At 39.1% G+C, this 23,597-nt stretch overlaps 2 protein-coding genes and 1 long non-coding RNA gene across 4 annotated transcripts; 1 reads left to right on the forward strand and 2 right to left on the reverse strand.

Moving 5' to 3' along the window:
- Window positions 1-980: 980 nt before the first annotated feature.
- Window positions 981-4,704, reverse strand: LOC139624380 (uncharacterized). Its single transcript, XR_011691651.1, has 3 exons — window positions 4,596-4,704; window positions 4,397-4,497; window positions 981-1,111 (listed from the first exon to the last, which is right to left on the reverse strand). It is a non-coding gene; the product is annotated as an uncharacterized lncRNA (long non-coding RNA).
- Window positions 4,705-5,228: 524 nt separating this feature from the next.
- On the forward strand, window positions 5,229-9,800 carry LOC139624381 (granzyme A-like). Its single transcript, XM_071483455.1, has 5 exons — window positions 5,229-5,492; window positions 5,676-5,817; window positions 7,544-7,682; window positions 8,636-8,911; window positions 9,028-9,800. Exons 1-5 carry the CDS (start codon window positions 5,432-5,434, stop codon window positions 9,181-9,183), a joined length of 774 nt encoding a protein of 257 aa, XP_071339556.1. The 5' UTR covers window positions 5,229-5,431; the 3' UTR covers window positions 9,184-9,800.
- A 5,062-nt stretch (window positions 9,801-14,862) lies between these two features.
- Window positions 14,863-20,936, reverse strand: areg (amphiregulin). Of its 2 annotated transcripts, none has more exons than XM_071483458.1 (6): window positions 20,764-20,936; window positions 19,732-19,908; window positions 18,967-19,195; window positions 18,461-18,622; window positions 16,884-16,997; window positions 14,863-15,221 (listed from the first exon to the last, which is right to left on the reverse strand). In XM_071483458.1, exons 1-5 carry the CDS (start codon window positions 20,798-20,800, stop codon window positions 16,904-16,906), a joined length of 699 nt encoding a protein of 232 aa, XP_071339559.1. In that variant the 5' UTR covers window positions 20,801-20,936; the 3' UTR covers window positions 14,863-15,221; window positions 16,884-16,903. The 2 variants fall into 2 exon arrangements, with proteins under 2 accessions (XP_071339559.1, XP_071339557.1); XM_071483456.1 differs by having other exon boundaries at window positions 15,084-15,221; window positions 19,732-19,905; window positions 20,764-20,905.
- Between the last annotated feature and the right edge of the window lie 2,661 nt (window positions 20,937-23,597).

The following is a 23,597-nucleotide window of genomic DNA, read 5'->3' on the forward strand; positions in this document are numbered from 1 at the left end:
GAGCTTTAGTCTGTTTTGTTTTGCTGCAGGTTTCTTAGCCTATGATATATTTGATAATCAACAATTTCGATAATTAATTTGTGCTTTATAGTAATTAATCAAACAAAAATGCCAGCCATTTCTGACATGTTATTATAAACTGAATCCCTCTAAGTTTTCATACACTGTGGTAACAATGGGCATTTGTTCTTAAATGGAAGTTGGCCTCTACAGTTTGACCATGAGAATGCTAAGATTGGCTACTGGGCTAAAATGTATATATATTTATATAAAACATCATTTGTTGGGATTATTTATGTGGACATCCCCCTTTCCAATAGAAGTATACAGCACAATAGTTCATCAACACTCAAAAAAATTGCCTGTGTAACACATTTTTTTCTTTTCTCCTTCAAAGCCGGTTCCTATCAGCAGTCCAAAGTCATCATTGTCATTTTGAAGTTACTGAAGCTGTTGTCACTGGTTCCTCCACTGTGGATTCTTTGCCATATACGGAAAAAAGAAAACTCTCTTTTCTTGTGTAAGAAAATTAATATACTGAAAAACAAACACACAAACAAGCATGTCAAATATATGTCTTTCAAATGTCCTTTTTTCCTTCTCCAGATGATGAGGCAGCTCATGAGGTGTCATCGGTGGGGTTGTCAACTAAGGAGACGATTATTGATCTGATACCTGAGAAAACAAGAGGAATCAACTAAAAGGAGGAGGTGTGTGTGCGTGTGTGTTAGGTGTCGGGGGGGGGGGGGGGGGGGGGGGGGTTCTATACCTTCACAGGCAAATCCTTGATACTGGGGTTTAGATGACAGAGAAAGGCTGTTTCATCCTCTAGTAACCTTGTTCACGATGCCAAGATTTGCATACAAATGAAAACATGAAATATTTGAAGTAGAATATATAACTAATACAATTAATACAAAGGGATGAGTTTTCTAACCTGGAATACAGCGCTGAAGAGAAAACAGTGAGAAAAGAAGATGTGGTCATAGGTGAGTGGTTTGGTGTATTAGAGATGCAAACTGAAGTCAGTTTTGCAGTCTTTGACCTCAGTTGCTTCTTCTCTTCACGTTCTCAGTCAGCAAGGTGTCAAGAAGTCCAGTGAAAGTGACCACTAAACACAACAAGAAGCACAACTGAATTAAGTTACCCAAAAAAGCAAAAAAATAAACCATTAGCCCACACTAGCATAGCTGTGATATGTTCCACAGCAATGCTGGCAGTAAGCCAGCGAGCAATAGCAACATTTGTGGGACACCTCAATGATATTGGTGACGGCAAGTTAGCTAACATTATCATGCCAGTCTGTAGCCAGTCACTAATGAACGATGTAAATGAAGACTTGACATTATGAAGCCATCAAGGTACTTACTCATCAAGCTAGAGCCCTTCAGCAGCTTATACGGTTCATCTCAGTAAAGCCAGAGAAGCACTGGCTCCACAGTCAGACTGGGAAAGAACTTCAGCCTCTGACTTCACATATGTAGTCACAGTAGATGACCCACAAAATCCAAAGTAATGAAGCACTACTCCACTAAGCTGTACACTCAGAGAAGGCCAAACCTATGAGCATTTTTAATTTTTTAATTTTTAATTTTAATTCCTATTAAGAGTAGGAGTATTTTGGGAGTATTTTTGTGTCATATTTATTATCATCTTACCATATCTTCCGCTGAAACTGACAGACTGAACACAAGGATGATTGCAGTGGTCAAAAAGACTTACTGAAAGCTGGGAAACACATTGTAATCTGCATGTGAGGCCCAATTTCCTTCTAGATTAGGTTCAGTTCTGGATTAGTACTGTAAATTCAACAAAGGTAACTAGAAATATGGTCTAAATGTAGTTTTATTATTGAGACATGTGAGTGCAGCTGAGAAAGAATGAATCCTTCTCCTTCACATGGAGAACGAATCAGCGTCAAGAGGAAATTTAAAATTTCTTCACGATTTTCACACAGGGACTATCCTGTTTATTTCAAAATGCAAAAGGTTAGTAAATAAATTTCATCTGCTGTCCCTGGCCAGATGTAACTGTGACTAAAGCCTTGGTTGTTTTAGTGAAACTATACTATGATAGAATTTCAAGGGGAACATTCATGTGAATGCAGCTACAAATTCTGAAAGTATTAAGACTAGGCATTATTTTCACTTTGCATTTCTATGTTGTTTGTGTTGTTTTTTTGTTTCTGTTTGTTTTTGTTATTTTTTTTTGTTTCAATTGATGCATGTTGATTACATTAGATAGAATTCTATATATTCTTCAACACATTTTTTAGGAGACAGTGTCAATAAATCACACCTAATGTATCAAATGTACTGAGGCCTTTGGGGGATTCACATTTCAAAGCAGTGAAACAACATTTAAAGAAGTCAAATATTTCAAAATGAAAGATTTATCAAAAACTAAGCTAAGCCTACAACACAAGAGTTATGATTTACGTAATGAACACCCTTTACATAAAGAAAATATTTTGACTGCAAATCTTGCTGCTCTCATAAGCCTCAGGCCTTTAGGTTAGGTTTATTTTTTTAAAGATCTTTGTTGCATGACATTCTGTTTGGGGTGTAATACTTGGGGTTTGATAATACTGTAATAATACTGTAATACTTTGTTTGACAGTAGAAATGTACTTTACAGGATTCCTGTTAAATTCAACATGCTTTTGACACCATATGTATCAAAATGCAATTTATTACCTATTTCCGAATCAATAGCAATCAGTAAAATTCCATTCAATGGATGAAAGTATGAAGGAAAACAGACAATATAGCCCACAATTATTTATTGTCTCTCTCTCTCTCTCTCTCTCTCTCTATATATATATATATATATATATATATATATGTTTAATATATATAATATTTTTTCAGTACTTTCCTGCAGTGCATAACAATAATGTTATACTGTGAAGTGTTCTGACCCCTTCAATTTTTTCACATTTTGTAATACTACAGCCTTATGCCAAAAAAAAAAAGAAGAACATTTTTCCCTCATCAATCCAAAGATCATATGAGGAGATGGGAGAAACTACCAGAAAGACAACCAATTCTAAACATCACGTCTAGTTTCCACCAGACATGATGCTTAGAATTGAGGTCAAACAGTTCAGTCTTGGGTTCATCAAACCACAGACTCTTTTTTCTCACACTCTGGAGGTGCTTTATGTGTTATTTTGCAAACTTCTACTGAGGGGAGGTTTCCATCTGTCCACTCTGCTATAAAGCCCAGATCGGTGGGGATCGATGCTGCAGTGATGGTTGACTTGGAAGTTTCTCCTCTCTCCACACTCTGGAGCTCAGCCAGAGTGACCATAATGTTCTGGGTCATCTCTCTTTCCGAAGTCCTTCTCCCCTGATTGCTCAGTTTTGTCTGGTTGTTACAAGCTTCTTCCATTTAAGAATTATGGTGGCCACTGTGCTCTTGGGAACTTTCAGTGCAGCAGAAAATTTTTGCAGCCTTCAGCAAATCTGTGCTTCAACACAGTCCTGTCTCTGAGCAGGCAGTTCCTTCTACCTTATGGCTTGGTTTTTGCTCTGATATGCATCGTCAACTGTGAGACCTTGCGCAGACAGGTGTGTGCCTTTCCAAATCCAATCAATTGAATCTACCACAGGTGGACTCCAATCAAGATGTAGAAACATCTCAAAGATGATCAAGAGAAATGGGAGGCACCTGAGCTAAACCTGAATGCCTGAATACTAGAAATGCAAGAAAAAAAAATAAAAATCTAAAATTCAGTTTTCCCTTGGTCATTATGGGGCATTGATTTTAGATTGATGAGGGAATTTTTGTTATAGTGTAACGCTGTAACATAATAAGATGTGGAAAAATTGTAAAAAGGGCTGAATACTATCTGAATACAACATATTTAATTAAGGTGGCCTAGACCTGAATAAGCAAAATGAAATGGATGGATGGATTAACAGATTTAAAATAATTAATTAAGGTTAATTTAAGTTTTACAAGTTTAAGTTTTAAGTAAATTAGTTTTCAATCAACAGCCATTATGAGACAATAAACTTCCTTGCTACTGTAGCAAGCTAGACTTTGAAAATCCACAAGATGCTTGTACACTCACATATCCTGACTGTAAGCTGCTTGTTGCTGTCTTTGGTGGCTGCTCATGTAAGTAAGAGGTGCATTAATAAATGAATATTTTAATATAGTTGACATGATTGTTTTTTATTGTTGTTTTTTTGCTCATTTGGAGAAACCTGAAGCAGAGAGTCAGTTGAGAAGATTTATCTCATACTAATTTGCGGACAACCCAGGGAGCACCAGGACATTTTATTGTGGCCTCAGGGTTGTTTTGGCCTGAGCCATGAACAGCCAACTGGAGCAGTGACAATATAACAACATAACAGAAATTAGTTTACGGTCCATTTGCATCACTTACCTGTGTATGATGGCTGCCTTGCTGAACCACTGAGTCTCTCTGATGTGTCTTCTAACACTAACCATCTTAAAATGTGCTGCTCCTTCAATAGTCTCTAAAACCTTGTCAGGACAGAGAGCGAGAGTTTGCACTGCCACTAACACTGTGTCAGCTACTACCAGTTACAAGCTACAACAGACAGCCAATGAAATACTCTTACCGTTCTGATACGTCTTCTAGTTGCAGATTTTGGTGCGCAATAAACTCCTCAAAACTTCTGAGTCTGTGTCTGACTGAGGGTCAAACGTAGCTGAGTCATTCCATCTGCTCATCATATGCAGCGTGGTGGTGGTGGTGGTGGTGGTGGTGGTGGGGTGGGGGTGGGGGGTGGGGGGGGTGGGGGGTGGTATGGTAAGTGTAGATGGTTTACAGCCCAGATTTTAGTTTTTTTTTTCACTTTTTATGTGAGAAAACCATGGAAAACTAATATTTATCATGGCAGACTATTTTTACATAAATGTTTAAACATTTAAAACATGTCTGAAGAGGAACTTTAAAGTATTTGAAAGATGAAATAAATTAGCATCCAATTCTTCCAGCAATAAACCCTTGCTGTGAGTTTTTTTTTTCTTTATTCTGCATTCCTTGATATTTCACTTCCACCTGCCTGGTTTCATGTCAGATGTTTCACTTTTCTCCAGCAGTCTTTCTTTCCTCTGAATCATAACGTGGCGTTATTCAAATCACTCATAAGTGTAGGTGAGAATATCAGCAGCCTTCACTTTTAGATTATGTGAGCTGCATAGTTTTAAACAACCACACAGCCTGTGAATAAAATGGGTGTGATGACCGGTAAATGACAGCAATGGTTACCACAAGCTTCTGCATGAAGATAGTACTCATAAATTCTCATGTCATACTTACGTCCATTATGCTGACTCATGCGTTTCCACGGTCAGACCACATCCTTTGAGCTTAACACATAAATACAGGCGTGTGCATCGAGGTGGGCTTCAGTGCATCTCACTATCACCTCAAAGAGAGAGATAAGAAAAAATGTATCTGAGGGGTTTCAGTGTTTTTTTTTCTTGCACAGTCCTCCTCATTGTCCGGTCAAGTGAGTAATGTTTTTTTATATGTATGTCAGAAATTTGCTTTGTGCAGTTTTGCTTATTCGTGTAAACATGCTGAAACCAAAGTTATGCTGTCTTTCAGTATCACAGTGCAGCTGGTGAAGAGTGTTGTTTTGTTTGGCTGACTAATCAGTGAATTGTTGTCTGAACATTTTTTTTTGTCTTAGGCCATGGCTCTGAGATTATTGATGGAAAAGAAGTGGAGCCACATTCGCTGCCTTTCATGGCTTTGCTGGAGGGACCACCATCAATCTGTGGAGGGATACTGATCAATCCATCATGGGTCCTGACTGCTGCCCATTGTCAAAAGTAAGAACAAAATACATACACATGACTGATGAATTAAATAAAACAACATTTAGTGTCTTAGAAAGGTGTTGGGGCACCATCTTCCACCAGAATAGCTTCAGTGCTCCTTGGCATTGACTCTACATGTCTCTGAAGTCTACTGGAGGGATGAACACCTTTCTTCCAAAACATATTTCCTAATTTTTGATGATGGAGAGCGCTGACTCCCATCAAAAATCTCCCATAGGTGTTCAATTGGATTGTGATCTGACTGTGAAAGCCATAGCGTATGATTCACAACATTTTCATACTCATCAAACAATTCAGTGACCTTGCGTACCCTATGAATGGGGGCCTTATCATCCTGTTCCTCGACTAATTTTTTATTTCATTTCATTTTAATTTGCCGCTTGTCTGCATGTTCTTAAAATGAACAAATCTCAGAATATGCACTAAAATTAATCTTTTATTTCCAATGGGCAGTGTAAAAGATATTGTGTACTAGTTATTTCATCTTCATCTTGAAATGTCCACACGGTGCTTCATTGGACTGAGTCATTACAAGCAGATATTGTAGCACAAAACTGGATATTTCTCTTAAAAAAAAAATATTCTGATACCTTTATAAACATTTATTTAATAGAAAATATAATGTGGAGACATGGTTAAATAATTGATCTTTTGTCAGTGGCTTTGCATGAGAAAAAACGTTTGCACTAACTTAATTAAGGACATATGGACAGTGGATGAGACTGCTTTGCACACTGAGATTTAAAATAAAGCGGCTTCTGGGGCGGCCCGATGGCGGAGTGGTTCGGGCACATACCACTCGGTTCAACTCCCAACCGGCCCGACTCTTTCCTTCATGTCATTCTGCCCCTTTCCTATCCCTCTCTACTGTCCTGTCAAATAAAGGCAAAAAATGCCCCAAAAAATAAAATAAAATAAAGTGGCTTCCTTGGAGGCACAGAGCCATTGTAGAGAATCTGATTAATAAAAGAATAACACGTGTGACGTTAGTAAAGTATTCAGATAGCAAAATGGCATGTAAAGTACAGGCTAGACAAACGTCTGACAGATGTTTGTCATCAAACACAAATATCACTCACTTCAAGAAACCACAAAAGACACAGGGCTTGAGACAGAATGCACCCCTGAGCCTCATAACATTTGTACTTGTTCTTTGGGCAGTTTTTTTCATTTGCACAACAGAATCAAAAAGGAAACAAACAAATGCAGTTCATAATCTACATAATGTTGTTTTGGGGAATTGTGTCACTAATTTCCTCAAATTTCTATTATTCAAAGTAAAACAAGGAATGAATGACATTTGAGAACCACTGGTGTTTTTGTCTGTTCATTTTAAATTAGCCGTCTCTTGTTTGTTGCACAAAGAGCAGACTAAAAGCGGCAGAGTGGGAAAAAATGTGCTCAAGGGCAGAGACTGCAGCTTTGTCAGAGGAAGATTCGCATACTATTAGAAATGAAAGCAGAGGTGTAAATGGAAAATTCTGCCTGTATAAGTTTAACTGTGGGCAAGTGAGAATAAACATTACTGTTTTATTTCAGTCCACACCCATTAAGTCAGTTTTACACCTTCCAACAACTGCCACACAGTCATATCAGCAAACTCTCCATTCAACATCGATCACCGCTGAAAAACGACACAGTGGGCCTGCATGTGTCTCTGAGGATCACAGTTATGTGAACGGTAATCTAACACAATACTGTGTTTTTGGTCCTGCAGCATGAAGAAGGTGTTGCTGGGGGTGCACTCCATCAAAGCGAAGGAAAAGAAATTCAGGCAGGTCCGAAAGGTTAAGAAGGCTATTCCTCATCCCGGCTATGATGCAAACGATAGGGTCAATGACCTCATGTTGCTCAAGGTAAGGTGACATTATGGTAATCAGGTGTGAACTGCAACCTCGATAAAGCATTTTTGTTTGAAATCAATATTTGCTTCCTTAGTTTGTTTAGGCGGGAGAGAGATGTCGTGCAAACCAAATTTAGTCCAAATCACACAACTGCCAGTGCACAGTCCGGCAGTTGCTTATCTTCACTGCTTATCCTCAGTTTCCTACAAATGTGGACTGTATCCAAAATCAAGTCTTTTATCTGAACCCATGAACTGGACAAAGTTTACTTTCATGTCGCCTTCACTGCTGTAATTTCTTACATTCTTAGTCCTTTTCCCTGCTGAAGTTTGTTCAAAATGCAGCTGCTGAAATTTTCACTGGCAGCAGAAAGACAGGCCGCATGAATTCTGGCTGGTTTTTCACCAAATCCTGCCATGTCGGATATCGGGCTGGGCTTAGGCCATGGCTGAGAGTGATGTGTAGTTGTGACATCACAAAGTTATGGAAGTCCTGAAGCCTCGTTTTAAGGCACAGTTGTTGGGTGTATTTCTCTGTGGATTGATACTTTCCCTCTATTAATATAGCACCCAGACCTCATTTATAACAGAAAAAGACGTGGAAATCTCACTTTATACAATATGGGACCTTTAAAGCTTTCAGTCTGTTCTATTTTGAAACTGATTTGTTAGTAGCACGGCAAAATTTTCACGTTTTGCTGACTAATTTTACTAAAATACTGCATGATACAAAAAATAATCTGGTTAAACCTACAACCTCCAAAGTCCCCATGTTATTATAGATACATTGATACTCAAATTTTATGGGTGGAATCGTATTCAGGAAGGATGCAAAAGGAAGGATAACAAAACATTTTTATGTCCATCCATCAGTCCATTTATCCATTAAATCCATCCATTTATCTGAAGAGGCATCGTAAAAATAGTCAGAACTGATAAGTAATGTTCCTTCTTTTTAAATTCCAGCTTGACAAAAAGGTGAAGGAAACCAGGGCAGTGAAATGCCTCAAGTGGGATAAAGCCGTCAGAGAACCAAAAGCTGGCAGCAGCTGCCTGGTGGCTGGATGGGGGAAAACAAACAATGTTGCCAAACAAAATTCGGACGTCCTTATGTCTGTCAACGTGACGGTGATTGACAGAAAGAAGTGCAACTCTCCTGAATATTACAACCACAAACCTTTCATCACCAGTGACATGATATGTGCTGGTTCAGACGGCAAAAACAATGCCGACACCTGTCAGGTAAGCAGCCTTTGGTTTTTTTTTTTTTTTCATGCAGACAGTAAAACAGACTACCGCCCTTCATATCAGTGCCTGAACTGTTTGAAATTGACTATCATGTATTATTCCTTCTGTAGGGTGATTCTGGAGGCCCGCTGTTGTGCGGAGGGCTAGCTGGAGTCACTTCTTTCGGAGAGAAGTGTGGCCTGATTAAAAAGCCTGGAGTGTACAGTTATCTCTCAGAAAAACAGCTCAACTGGGTCAAAAAGACAATGAAGAAGTTTGAAATATAATTTACCCCCATTGTTAATTATTTTTTCTTTTTTTTTTTTTTTTTTTGCAAGTTAACAACGTCTATCTTTGGGCTTCTTTTATGCTACACTCACTTTATCCAATTTATGTATACTAGGAGGATTTCTGCCATAGATATCTGCTTCTGCTGCAATAAAACATGGCATAATATTTTTTTATTATTGAAACCAATGAGCCATCTCTTTAGCATGAAAGCAAAACCAAAGTAACATTATTCAATTTGTCAACCAGACAGATTCACCACTTCCTATATCAAAAGCTTAAACTGATACTGAAGCTTCAGCTGAAGTCCTGTGGAAAGGTTTCGTCTTAAAGGTCATTTCTCAGGCCGTATTATTTCCTCACCGTTGATCTGCCTCAAAACCACACAGTGACATTTTCTACTGTCATAAAGGCAGAGTCAGAAACATAAAAGGCATCTCGTCTTTCTTCCTCTCTCTCTCGTTCTTAGCTTTCCTTTGATCTTTGTACCACCATATCTCTTTTTCATTACAGTAGCTCCAAACTTCACATCTCTCTGGCATCACACGTTTGTGTTTCAGTTCTCTGGTTTCAGGTTGTGCGAGATCAGTGTTTGAATTAAAAACAGAGCCTTCTCCGTGTTGTGCTTTCTTCCCTCCTCCGTTTGGGGTCATTGGTAGGTGATGCTTTAACTGTTTCCTGCCCGAGGTAATTACTGTCATGTCAACACAGCGAACATGAAGTTCTGAACCACAACTCTCCGTATATTAAGACCCCATACAGGAAGTGTGTGCAAAACGTCACAATGTTGCAAAGGCGCATTACCAGTGAATACATGTCAAACACTTCCACTTCCAGTAAACGGAAATGTTTGCCATTTAGCAGTCATTAAAGTTGGCACAGTAACATTTTTGGGAGGATTATTCATCGTTTTCTTTGTCTCCCTTATCTTTAATCCCATTGATCTTTAATTCCTGAGAGCTGACAGCAGCACATTTGTCACACTGCAATATTTGCTCCGTCTGCAATATTTGCTCCACTTTAAATTCCTGTGGTTTTGTCAGCTCAGCCCTACAAATCATGTCTATACACCCAGTCTTTATGTCCAGGGACTTTCTGACACTCAGTTCTCATGCTCCATCACTAGGTGGTGCTCTCTGCTGTAGTGAATGGTGCAGTAATTTACAGACAGGAGATTCCACTCTTCAGGACCATTTCACTCAGCTGAAATTAAAACTAAAAATGAGTTTTGATTAAAAAAAAAAATAAAGCTCTGTTAACAAGGTGGATAAATAGAAAAATGCCATACTTCCTTTCTCTTTATTTTGACACCTGTTGGCTAATGTGACAACATGAATATCTGCTGTTCCTGAAGCCAGTGAGAATGTGATGGAGAATGGTCCGCATAAATTCCAGCATCTGACTTACAGTGAGACTTGACAATACTAATTACTAATTAACTAATTAACTATGAGACAAAAATGACAAGTTAGAAACACACCTTGTACAAAAACATAGCTGTACATCGGTAATGATCCAAAACAAAGGTATATTTCATTTGTTGTGAGCATATCAACCAAAGAATGATTTTTTTTTTTTTTTAGTTTATTTCAAATAATTTTAGATACCTGAAGAGGTAACATGACCAAGTTATTCAAAATAAAACAGCAGAACAACAGAATAAAAGAAATATGGACATTATTTTGTGTAGCAGAAATATGTTTTATGCTTTCTATCCTCACAATCATCTTGCAACACCCAAGATGCATTTTGTGACCCCAGGTTGGGACACATTGCTCTACATAACACTCAATCATTACATCTGCTTGACGCAAATTTGCTCTAACTTTTAAAGACACATTAGGAGAATTGACTCAACATGATTTAGGCACATACTGTATGTGTTTGAACGGTCCGTTTTGCACTTAAAGTTTAGGCAGGTGAGAGAGATGCCATTCAAAGTGCAAACTAAATATGGTCCAAACCAAGACAAAGGAATGTTTGCTTGCAACCATATCGTGACATCTCCTAATCTCTTTAAGCACACACACACAAAAAAGGAAGTACTAAGTGAAGTAACTTACTTAAGCTAACGCAAAAAACAAATCTTATATTTAGCAACAACTCCATTTCTTGTCTAAACATGCTCTACTCTCTGACTGTTGATAATTAGCACTAATCATGATTCACAGCTGAGAACATCCGATGGGACTGTCGTTACTTTTGCAGGTATTTGGTCATGATCCTAAGTCTCTGACGAGTTCAAAGGTTGACCTGGTGGTGGCGCCAGAAGCAAGCTTTAGGTATCAGCAAAGTTTTTATAATTCAGCGTGAGGGCAATCCATTAAGTAGTTGTTGAGATAAACTATAATTGTCAACCTACAAGTCAGGGGATCTTGGGACCATGAATGCCTGTAGAAAACTTCACAGCAATCCATCCACAGTGTTGGGAGGGTTACTTTTAAAATGTAACCTTAAAATGTAATTCACTGCAGATTTGAATGATGTACTTTAAATGGCTTGAACTACTTCAACATTGTCATGCGGTATGATTACATTTAACACTGTGAATGAATGAACCTGAAGTAGACTGAAAGCAAGAGTCACTCCGATGATGATGTTTTCTCAGGTGAAAAGGATGAAGAGTTTTTCCTTGAGTTTTTATTCTCCACGGCATCATGTTTGAGTGAAAATCAGTAAACAAGATGAAAATAAAAGCATGTGAATTTACTGTTCCATAAATGTTTTGTTTTCACTTAAGTCGCCTTGCAACTAATCCTCTTAAAGTAAAAATGCACCAGAAAAAGACGTTTTTACCTTTGCTGTTTTACCACAACAGGAAATGGGTGAAAAAGCTGTAAATAACAATAACATAAGTCTGGATTAAAAAAACATAGTACGCATTATGCATGCTGTAAATTTGCTGGTCTCCACTTTGTGGTTTGTTTGTTAGCTAGACACGCTCAGCTAGCTACTATGGCAGCAATGCTAACAGGCTGATCTGAATTCGGTCAACTAAACTACGACTCGGCTACTTTTAAAATTCAGAGTGACTAATGCAGGCATAAAACAAGCAGTACCTTCATGTAATCTATTGATTCTATTCATGTAGCTCTGTTAATTAGCACCTATTTAAACTGTGACTGTAACTAAATACACTTGCTTATAATGTATCCGAGTATTCAACTGTGTGACATATATTCTGTTACTCCCCAACTCTGTCCATCCAGTTGAGATGTTTCAGTCTGGACCAAAGTGTGTGGGGCGGGGGGCAACTGACTGTCATCCACAGAGCCAGGCCACTAGCAGGAATAAAAACTACCTGCTTAATTACCTGTGTCATTTTGGTGAATTAGAAGTCTGTGTGAGAAACGAAAATAAAGATAATAGTCAATTAAAAAAAAAAAAAAAGTGCTGTCCTTGGCAACTGACCTGCTCCTTTGTAAAGGTGGAGGAAAAAATGTTACCACGCCCAGGAAATTCCAGCATGTCCTTTATTTGAGCTCTAAGTGAATTATCACTGACCAACCATCTGCCTGCATGTTTACTCTGTTTCCATAGCCACCCACAAAAGCTCACAGGCCCACCTCAGTGCCACCGAAACTATCAAAGCTCACCACACCCATATTAACTTATATTTGTCAAATGGCTGAATGCACGAGTGTTTATGACGGTTTTCGGCATGTTTAAATAACCATTTCTGGCATGGGGATCACTGTCTCACACACGCAAGAGTAAATGTTTACTTCAACTTGCATCACCTGCGTGTACTGGATGAGCTGCCCACCTTGCCTCACCTTTTCCCCACTAGTGACGCAACGCCACACACGCACACACAAACAGAGTGAAACCTTATTTTATTAAGGTAACTGGAAACTGTTGTGTCCTGGCAGGTGAGTCAGAGCCTTTGTACGGCAATTAAAGTGCAAATACTGGTCTTGTATCACATTATTCCAAACATCCGATCATAAGGCAACTGTCCGTTTAGCAACATTTGTTTTCAGATAATGATTTAAAGGAAAGTTTCAGACATTTAGAAGAATTGTTTTGATTCAGTTAGCTAAGCACAATGACTGGAAACAGTGGGGGAACAGCCAGCCTGGCTCTGTCTAAAGGTAACCAGTGCCTCCAAAGTTCACCAGTTTACAGCAAGACATAGTCCCGTACGTATGTCAGTCAGTAAAAAAAAAAAAAAAAGGAAAAATCCCTAGTTTGTAATCATTCCTCGCCATGAAGTGATCCCTTCCTGGTGTGACTACACTGCCCTCACTGTTTTTCCCTGTTGAGCTGCGGCAGAGTGATACAACCTTGTAGCAGCATGAAAGTTGTCACGCCAAAACACCGGCAATAAATAACAGAGATTCCAACTCAGTCTCTCACCCTTAACATCCTTCTTTAAATCCCACTGATGTGCTGATGACGAATCATTTCAGCTCAAACTGTGCAGCCAAGCTTTTTGTAAACCCACAGAACTTCATTGTAAATACCAGATTTAAATCCAGATTCCCCCAAAGACACCAAATATGTCAGGTCAAATTTTAAAGAAATGTGTGCAGTATAAAACGTTGTACACAACACCTGGAATATTCTCATTTTATATAATGATGCAGACATAAAAGGTGTAAACGTTGTACAGCTCAAATGAAGAGCTGAAACAAGCTGATTCAGAATATATATGATACTGTAAGACAAAATGATTTTAATAATGTTAAAGCAACTTATTGTGAGATATAGAGGAAAGAGGAAAAAAAAAAAACTTTACTAACTAAATTTACTGACTGCTTATTCCAAAATATGCATTACGCATATTTATGCAGGATTGCAAAGGGAATAGGAATGTTAACAGTGTGTGGACTACATATATAATGTATGTAAATCATGCAGGTCAAACCTTCAAACAGTGCCATTAAAAGGGAAGTTTGTTTGGGGTTGACACTCTTCATTAAAGCTCAACTTTAAGCTTGACATGTTTTTATCCTCTTTTTGCATGTAAGTATTTCTGTTTTCCTTCCATCCTTTTTGTTTCTTTCAATCAGCGACTCCTGATTTCTGTGCTGCACTTTGTAACAAACCTGTGCTTGGGAAACTCTGTTGCCTTCTTTGTGAACAGTATATTCTGAGCTCCTTTGTCCTGAAGCATCTAATTATGTTCAAGTCTTTGTTTGCATTTGTGTTAGAGAACTTCAGGTTACCTGGACAGTCTCTAAATAGCTCAGGTCAGACACGCCTCTGCTTATTTCCCTAATCTACCTGAGCAGCAGTGCATCGACTGCACGTCCAGCTTTTGGACGTCACTCGACTGTTTAAAAACACTTGCAGTGCCATAGCAACACAATGGCTTGTGTGTTTGTGAGTGTGGTTTGATTCCGGTGTACAGCATATATCTGTGTGTTTTTACTCAAAATAAGCTGGTTCCTCTTCATATGCTTAAGCACTGAATTGGTACAGATTGATTTGACGGTCCAGCGTGTCACACAGACACTTTCCAGTCTCTCATGCTTTTGTGTTGCTCTCATGATTCTCTGAATTCCTCAGTGATGCCAGAGAGTTTTCTGAGAGCCTGTCTCCGGGTTATTCTTGTCTGCTGAATCTGTGTTTGGCTAAAAGGCTGAGGTGTTTGTGTGAGCAGGCTGCTGGGGCATGGGATGCATCCAGAGATGGGAATGTAAACACAAAAGCCAGGCATGAATAAATACCACTTTCACATAACACTGAGACACTTTATTGGCGATCAAATTCCATCCCTTTTCCAGACTGAGATGAAGAGTGTTTCTCTGACCTATAACAACAGCAGTGCAATAAATAAAACCAAACCTACAGATCATCAAAGGACTGAATGCTCAGCATTCTCACATAATAGACATCATAACAATAGACCAACATGAAAAGACTCACACAGTCATTAGCAATAAATAATCACACTGAATAAATTACATTCTAACAAGTCCTGGACAGTGTTTCTTTTACACAGCATTTAATGAAGCAGTCTATCAGTTCTACTTCTTTGTCGGGTCCTCAGAGTCCTCTGGTCTGCTTCGCCTTTGAATCGTGCAGATGGCTAAGGGAAGATAGAGAGAAATCAAAGGTTAACTGATACGAAAACAGAAACAACATTTTAAAAGTAAAAGTGAAATCTTTTCCTTAAAAAAAAACAACCATGTAACAGTTATTTTAAAATAGCTTAAAATAACTGCACAGACAACATGTTTTTAGCATTGAAAGTAAAAATTCAGAATTTCACCAAAATTCACCAAATAAAGTGGTTTAACTAATCTGGATAAACTGTTGTAATCTGTCTAAATGTCTCACATTTCCCACATCAGGATCCATATTTCAGCAACTGTCTTGGTGAGTAAGTCATAAAAAAATAAAATGATCCTTTAAATACTTGAATAAAACTATTTAAAAGCCTGCAAACTAATAAGCATGTCATAATACTGTAGCCTATGTATGAGTCAGACTTGCTTTCCTCAGGGTTGACAGTGAGCGAAACACAAGCTATGAGGAAAACGATGTGCGGCCGCATGTTTGTCTTGAGGCTAAAATTTCTGTGTATCTAAACACGTGAAGTCTGCACGTGTGTGTGGGTTGCTCAGTGAGATCTGACCACATGTAAATGTAGTAATTAAGCTCTTACAGCAAGGTCATCACGTGTACAGTCAGTGTGTCAGTACTGTTATTGTTTGGACACACAGGTGAATGTGTACAATCGAGCGTGTGGTTTTTCTTTACGCTGGTATGCAGCGCCGCGATGGGATAGGCCAAGACACCCCTGGCTAATCCTGACTAATTCTTCTAGTGGGGATTCCTCTCAGTGTGATGCAACCTGCTGTATTCAATAACAACAACAAGCGTACTCGAGCTCTTCTGTCACTCTCTGAGCCCACTCTTTCCTGTTTGATTCATGTGAGAAGAGGCCAGACACCACCCTCTGAGGATTAAGTCCTCAGAGGCAAGATTCATCACCAGTTAAAATTACAACGGGGGCAGTTTTATCCCCAACATTCGCATTAATTATCAAAACAAATGTATGCGGTTTAAACAAAGGTATGCAAAAACAAAAGCTACTCATTTTATAATTCTTGCATAAATTATTTAATTACTGTAGCTAGTTAAGATAATGTAAATTGGTGGAAATGTCAAAGACTTACTTTTTAATGGCCTAGCTAACTCATTTCAAATTGAGAACTCTATTATGGGATCTTAAATATGCATTTTGGTTACATAACTGATAAAGAGTTAAGAGACCAAGGCTTATTGGCCAGGATAAACTCTCAAGGGGCCCTTTGCAAATATTTGTTGTTGGGCCCTTACTGCCCTCCATAAAACAACCAGTACAGTAAAGAAACAGCTGATTGAAAGTTAAGTGGCAGCTATTCAAAAATGTGATGCGAATGCAAATTTGCTAATTTCCCAATTTTCTATAATAGTACACACAACAGCTTTAGCTTTCTGGCTGTTGGTAAAACAGCAATTTGAACAGTGACCTTTCTGTGTGTACTATAACAGTAAAAGATCAAGCAATTTGACCAAAAAAAAAAAAAAAAAAAGAGCACATTACACAGTTCATGTCTTAAAACTATCTTTTTACACGGGGTCCCTTTTCAAGACTGGGACCACAAGACAAAGCTGCTTCACAGCTTCAGTGTGAACTCAGAGTAATAGCGGAGCTGTAAAGAAGTACATAACTTGGTCAAAAGTTCAATGGCTTGACACTTACCTCATTGTAACTCAACGCCCTCACACCACGACGTCACCAACAGGTTTCTGTAACTTCTCCTGCTCCGTCCCAGTTCCCAGGTAGGATGCCAGGTAGTTTTTATGTGACCTGTAACTACAAAGTACATTCAACATGAGTATAAAAGCGGAGTATAACTCATGTGATTATCAGATGATCACAGTAAAGTTATTTTGAAAGGCAGGAATGCAGAATCAGCTACATAGCTTTGATCCTGTCTAGAGAAATTGTGTTTTTGTTTGTGTTTTGGCAGTAATTCAATGGATGACAGCCAATAAAGTATATTGATTATTAAAATGAATCCTTTTTCAACATTACTATCAATTTTGTTTCTCTTTCCCAGTAAAAAAATCCACTCTCCCTTCACCCTCACCCACTTCAGTATTGCTGGCTCACACTGGCTATAAAGCTTTAATTGCACTGTTGCTGTTATATTTGCACTCTCCTGGACTATTGACTTTGTCCCACATTCAAATAACAGCTGTGATTCAGTTACACATTGATAAGGAACTTGTGATTCTACTGAAAATGAGTTGTCAAAATATTACAGGAAGTAATAGATAATTTAAAATAAAGTATGAGTAATAGATGCGTTCATTGATACGGCACAATATGTGGTGAAATTGTAGATTTCACCTCCAGTGCACAATGAAAGTAAGAATGGGACATGAACGTTATAGAGGACGTTGAGGCCTTCTTTTTAGAGTGGTGAGCAACACCTTTATATTGTGGGTGTGTTTGGGTGTGTTATGTGCCCTCTGATGTGTCAGTGTGTCTGGATGCCAAGAACTGTTTCAAATGTGTGGGTTTTCTAATGTGTGTTGGGATTTGCCGGGGTGTGGAGGGTTGCCCTCATGCGTATTCACTTAAAGCTGCAGTAATCTGCTCTATACAAATGATAAAGGATGAAGAAGAATAAGACAACCTTATTTTCCAAACCACTGGCACCAGGTCTTGTCTTTTTATACTCCCAGCTATTGTGAAACACAATACCAAATATCACACTGATTATCAATATATTGTGACCTGGTTATATATAGTCTTGTGAGTTTTGATTCTTAAATTTAATCCACTGAAACCAGAGTTGTCTCTTGACTAGGCTCGCAACTCTACACAGCAGCAAGAGTTAAAAGCTTGAACATTTTTATGTTCAGTACCGAGAGATCCTGCATAAACTGCACACAGCATTCTCGTGCTAATCAACCCCATGGATTAATAATACTTTATAAAAATGGGGTGAAGCAGCCAAAACATATAATGTCGGCGATTCCAGCTTTTTCTGGACACATCTGTTGCTGTCACCCACTTTTTGTTAGTTGTTAGTGTCAGTTTGTGGACATCTCTCTTCCCAATAATATATATAATTATCGGAAACAGGGTAAATCTTGAAAGTCTTTCCTTGTCACCTTTCTTCATGATTTGGGCCTGAGATCCCTCACTGGCTTCCCACCCACTACCACTACCCTCTGCTCCTTCTGAAAGCTCTGTAGACGAGGACTGCCTGTAGTGCGGCTTTGAAATCAAAGTGTGTGCCACGTGTCTGACACATGCGTACTCACTGAGCACAGGTCATGAGCAGGATGGCGATACAGCTGATGACTGACAGGACCACAGCAATGATTACTAAGACCGTCTGCATCAACTCAGTGTCACTGCTCTCTCTGGTCCGGGTCTCCAGAGTTTGGATCCCACAGCGCTCCCCATCGTAACCCTTCATACATCTGCAGAGCAAGAGGTAGCAGAACAAACTGATCAGCCAAGAAGTACATTTTGTTAATAATGAACAACAGGGCAACAGAAGCAGTAAATGTGGCGTCAGCTGCTGAACTTTGAGTAGTGAATACTGACTATGCCCAATTATTCAAAAAGTAAAACAGCAGTATTCCTACAGTAATATTATATGGTTTACTAATATATTAATTTAACCATATAGTCATACATTTTTTTGTTCTTTCCTGTTGGAAACTTCGGATTATTTATTCTGATGATGCTCATTTTATCCACTATTGCCTCTCACTAACCACAGAGCATGCAAACCCCCAAAGTGAACTGACGCTGCACTTACATGCACACTGGCTCCTGCAGGCCCTCTATGTGCTTGCAGTAACCATGAATACAGTAGCCCAGGTGGGTGGAGGTGCAGGGATCCTCTGTGGTGGTGAGAGTTGACGTGTATCCGTTGGTGAAGTCCGTGTGCTCGGGGTTGAAAGGAGTCGTGTTTTTGCTCCTTTGCCTGCTCCTCCTCTTGCCTTTGGCTTTCCTTTTCTTCTTCTCATCTTTACTGGGGTGTGAGTCTGCAGCAGGAGAAAGGTTCATGCCATCATTTCAATTCAAACTTTGAGGAGTTTCTACATCGTAGTTTCAAATGGTTCACAAGATGAATTTTATCCTTACAGGGTAGTTTGGCTGTTTTTTGTTTTTTTGGGGTTAAAATGACAAAAGGAGCTATTTGATATCATCATCTTTTAGCTGTCAACATTACTACTTGGATGTTTTTACTAACGTGTGGGTAAAATAATGTATTTCAATTCAACATGTATATGTAGGTCAAGAAAATGATCAACAAATTAGTGACTTTTGTTCCACACTATCTCAAAGCCCATTTAAGGAGGAGAAATGTCTTAAAATTAGCAATTTTCAAAACTAATGTCCTAAGCTTTTGTTGCTCAACTGAACACAATGTACAATAACTGAAGAGTATCATCAGCCAGTTTTGTTTCTTCACTTCCCCATCACACTTAGACAAAGTATATTTACTGATCACAAACTACCCAGAATTTGAATAAAAAATAAAGTTCAAGAGGAAAAGAGCTTGTTTTGGTTGTCGTACCATGAAGGCTGAAATTTTCGTTGTCCCCTCCTGAGAGCTCCTCGTCTATTTCCAGCTCGTCATCGTCGCTGAGCAGACTCTGGAGGCCCTCCCCGGAGGCTGGACCCCCAGTCACTACGGCTAGTCCACTGGAGTATGTGTCGTCAGATCCCTGTGCACCTAGAGAACTGAAGACTACTGTAAAACCAAAAGGACACAAAGAAAAAAATGAGTGAGATTACGTCAAATATACATAGAGATATGAAAATGATAAGCAGCAAGGAGCGATTAGGGTCAAGGTTTGCATCACGGGACCTCAGTGTTTTACGTCTACAGTGTTTGGGAAGATAAAGAAGGTTCTTGCGAAGCTAGAAACCAAACTCAGACTAGAACCTGTTGCCGCAAGTTGATGAAATGAATGAAAAATATCTGGGAAATGTATTTTTTATGCTTTAAAAGTAACCAGGAAAGAAAGTGATAAAATGGCAGCCAGTATTTTTATTCTTCTTCTATGGTCACCAGGAACCTAAGCTTGCTTGGTTACTTTCTATCAGCATTGTATTCAGAATTCTTGGCCCCTTGACATCTGACTCATCCATTCATCTTAAAATATTGAGAGTAATCCGAGCCCGCAAATCAGACAGATGCTGTATTAACACTAAAACCAGTACAACCTGTCCACATCCCAAACAGTGCTGTACCTGAACGCATCATTCACACAAAACAAGAACAACACTGAAGTATTTGAAATATGTTGACCTTTTGAGCATCTGGTGCTGTTGTACAATGACTCGGCCTGGGAAGTGTTCAGATACATCCTGAGAACCAGAGGCGCTGCACTTCTCAAGAAAACTCTTTTTTTAAAACCTGCCTGACAAGTCCTCGCTTGCAGAGACATTTCTTCCTTTCTTGCCCCCAACCTGTAGCCCTCCCCCACCCCCTCCTCCTCTGTCCTCATACCACTTTACATTTCTCTTCTTTCCATTTCATTCATTTACTGGCTCTGTACACACACACACAAACACACACACACAGAATAAAGGCCCAACTTACCGAGGCACAAGAGACAGGTGAGGACGAGAGTGTTCATATCCCGGGAGGAGAGTGTTTTGTGTATGACAGTCCTGTGCAAATCAATGTGTGTGTGTGTGTGTGCCTGAGTGTGAGGCGTCTGCTTGTCCCCTGCCGATAGAGATTGTGCTGTGCTCTCTTTACCTCTGCTGGGTGCAGCTTTTATAGACCAACGCCTGCCTCTCAACTCCAAGGAGAAAGAAGGGTGTGTGTGTGTGCGTGTGTGTGTGTGTGTGTGTGTCTAGTGATTAATCTGCCTCAGGCAACACATTTTGCACCTCAGCTTTTCACACATGACAAACTTCTGTTGGAGAATAATTAGTCTGAATGAGATTGAGACACAGAGCAGTTTGATGTATTCTGACTTGTTTCTCGTCCCCATTAAAACACACACAGACATTTGCTCCTGCTTCTTTAATTGTTATTGCTTCTTCATTTCTCCCTCTCTGGTCATGAATAAGGCAATAATTACACAGTCAATCCATTAGTGACACACACATGCACACGCACACACACACACACACACACACACACACACACACACACACACACACACAAACACACACACACACACACAGCCCAACACACTCATCGTCCTCTTATCAGGTCAGAATGTTGTGGAGTGTCTACTTAACCAGAAACTGAAAAAAACTCAGATTTATTTTACAGTTTATTTTTTCATTCTTCAAATCATTATTGGCTTTAATGAGCTTAAAGAGATGAAAAATGAAAATCTACCAAAAACAGATTAAAAAAATAAATAAATAAAAATAAACAGTTGCCAAGTGTTCTCACTTGGCAACAATGATACACACATTTTGTAATCATTGTGACCGAGATCAGCTGCACTTTACTCAAGGTACAAAGATGGTCAGTGATGGCAGTAAGCATAAAATAAGTTTTTATGATTGTGTGTCATTGATAATTAATTAGTTGTAGTATGTACATATAAGGGAAAATGGTGAGGAGAAGGTCTAAAAATGGTAATGTGATAATCATAAATAAATCCACCTTCTGCTTTTTCACTGTGAGATTTTACAAGATAAATCATCTTTTAATTGTGTTTAATGGTGAACAGCGGGCAGAATGACTTCTTTTCACAAGTATATATTATTTTAGGTCAATTCTTATTCTGCCGGTTATTAAAATGCACCAAATCTGTTATGTTATTTTAAAATTAAGTGTATATGTCGTATTGTTTAACAGGGCGTCTTTCTGTGTCTGAATTATCTCGTGTGTGGTTTGATTAAATGATGGCAAGCGTTACTATTTTAGTACACTGTAACCAAGAGGTGACCTTATGGCTTGGGTGGGGATGCTGCACAGAAGGGTGTGTTGTTATGTTGTTGTGTCTGCAGTCAATGCTTGTCCCATAATTTGTGCTCCTGTGGAATCCAATAGAAGCCCTCTAGGAATGCTGGGAACTTCTCCATCTCATTCCTTGGCCTCAGCTACGACCAGAAGCTCCTGACACATTTTGTTTATAACAGCCGGAATTAAATTGTTTGGATTATGTGTAATGGCATTGAGGATGTGTGATATGAATGTGTGGAAAGTCTGACACAAGCCTGGAGAGAAGCACCTCATAACAGCCGCCCACTGTAAACACGCTACTGTGTAGCTAATATAGCGTGAGGGGCGAAAACTTTATGACACACAATTACAGCCGTATCTATTTGGATAAAACTTTGAATCATGCATTTTTACACAAGCTCAGTAGCCATTATGATTAAACCACCTCCACCTCTGGAGAAGGGATTATTGCCCACATGAAACACAACCTGAGATGTACGAACATGTAAATACAGAATAACTGTAAACAAGACTAAGCGTCTGCACACGCATTAGCAGCTCGGTGAGGCTGGTTGCATAAATGCCATTCAGGTGACTGTTGTATTTCAACCTGACAAAAAGCAGTTTGTGTTGATTTCCAATAGTAAGTGTTATAAATGTGCAGTCAAGGATGATGGCAATGAGAAAATGAAACTTCTGGCCTAACATATGCCTGGGTCCTTGGTCCGAGTCTGGCCTATATACTTCAGCATCCAGGCTGTTATTCGCTGACAGAAAGAAGAGTTTCTGCTTGTGCACCAGAATTAGTCCAAAAGGTGGGAGTTGTACTATCCAACAGTTATCGAGCCATTTCCCTCAAACCCATGAATATCAACCTCTTACGATTCTGGACAGAGAGTCAGGGGCTCAAAGTTAGTAGCATTCCTCCTCTTGCCAACATGAATGTCTGTAAATCTCATGGTGGTTGTTGAGATATTTCAGTCTGGACCAAAGTGGTGAACCAAACGACAGACCGACCTTACCATCTCGGCAGCCATGCCACTAGGGTGTCTGACAAAAATAACACTGAAAATGAACCAGTGTTGCGCAACAAAAAAACAAATGTGTATGTGTATGTACACGTGGACATTTTGTTTTGTTAAAGAACACGCAATGATGCAGCTTAGTGTGGCTTCCACCAACCACATTACTCACTGCATGAGTAATCTACTATTACTTATGCAGTAATTAGGTAATAGCAGTTACCTATAATGAGGACACTGTGGTGATTAAAGCAGCATGTCCTGAACTTCCGATATGTTTATCCACAGGTCTTATATTTAGAACAAATTGTGGGCGTGTTTGCGGGTCTTTGTGTGTGTAAGTACATTCTTACGTGTTTTTACATATGCTGTAAATAGAGCAGCGTCTGTAGGTGAGTTAATGTTTATGTGTGAACACTGCTGTTCATTAGCATACAGGACATATAACGATGCTTCAGTGAGGTGTTAAAAACAGCTCATTGACTCTGGTTGAAGCACTAA

The sequence above is a fragment of the Trachinotus anak genome, unplaced genomic scaffold, assembly GCF_046630095.1.
Source record: "Trachinotus anak isolate AG129_WGS33_773 ecotype Australia unplaced genomic scaffold, CSIRO_AGI_Tana_v1 ptg000008l, whole genome shotgun sequence".
NCBI lineage: Eukaryota > Metazoa > Chordata > Actinopteri > Carangiformes > Carangidae > Trachinotus > Trachinotus anak.

What these genes read in the sequence shown, in the direction of transcription:
- LOC139624381 (XM_071483455.1), top strand. Translation starts at nt 5,432, where the DNA reads ATGTATCTGAGGGGTTTCAGTGTTTTTTTTTCTTGCACAGTCCTCCTC. An exon ending in CCTCCTCATTGTCCGGTCAA is followed by an intron (nt 5,493 to 5,675) that starts GTGAGTAATGTT and finishes TTTTTGTCTTAG; the next exon opens with GCCATGGCTCTGAGATTATT. An exon ending in ACAATGCCGACACCTGTCAG is followed by an intron (nt 8,912 to 9,027) that starts GTAAGCAGCCTT and finishes TTCCTTCTGTAG; the next exon opens with GGTGATTCTGGAGGCCCGCT.
- areg (XM_071483458.1), bottom strand. Translation starts at nt 20,800, where the DNA reads ATGAACACTCTCGTCCTCACCTGTCTCTTGTGCCTCG. An exon ending in CGAAAATTTCAGCCTTCATG is followed by an intron (nt 19,196 to 19,731) that starts GTACGACAACCA and finishes CTCCTGCTGCAG; the next exon opens with ACTCACACCCCAGTAAAGAT. An exon ending in CTGCAGGAGCCAGTGTGCAT is followed by an intron (nt 18,623 to 18,966) that starts GTAAGTGCAGCG and finishes CTTGCTCTGCAG; the next exon opens with ATGTATGAAGGGTTACGATG.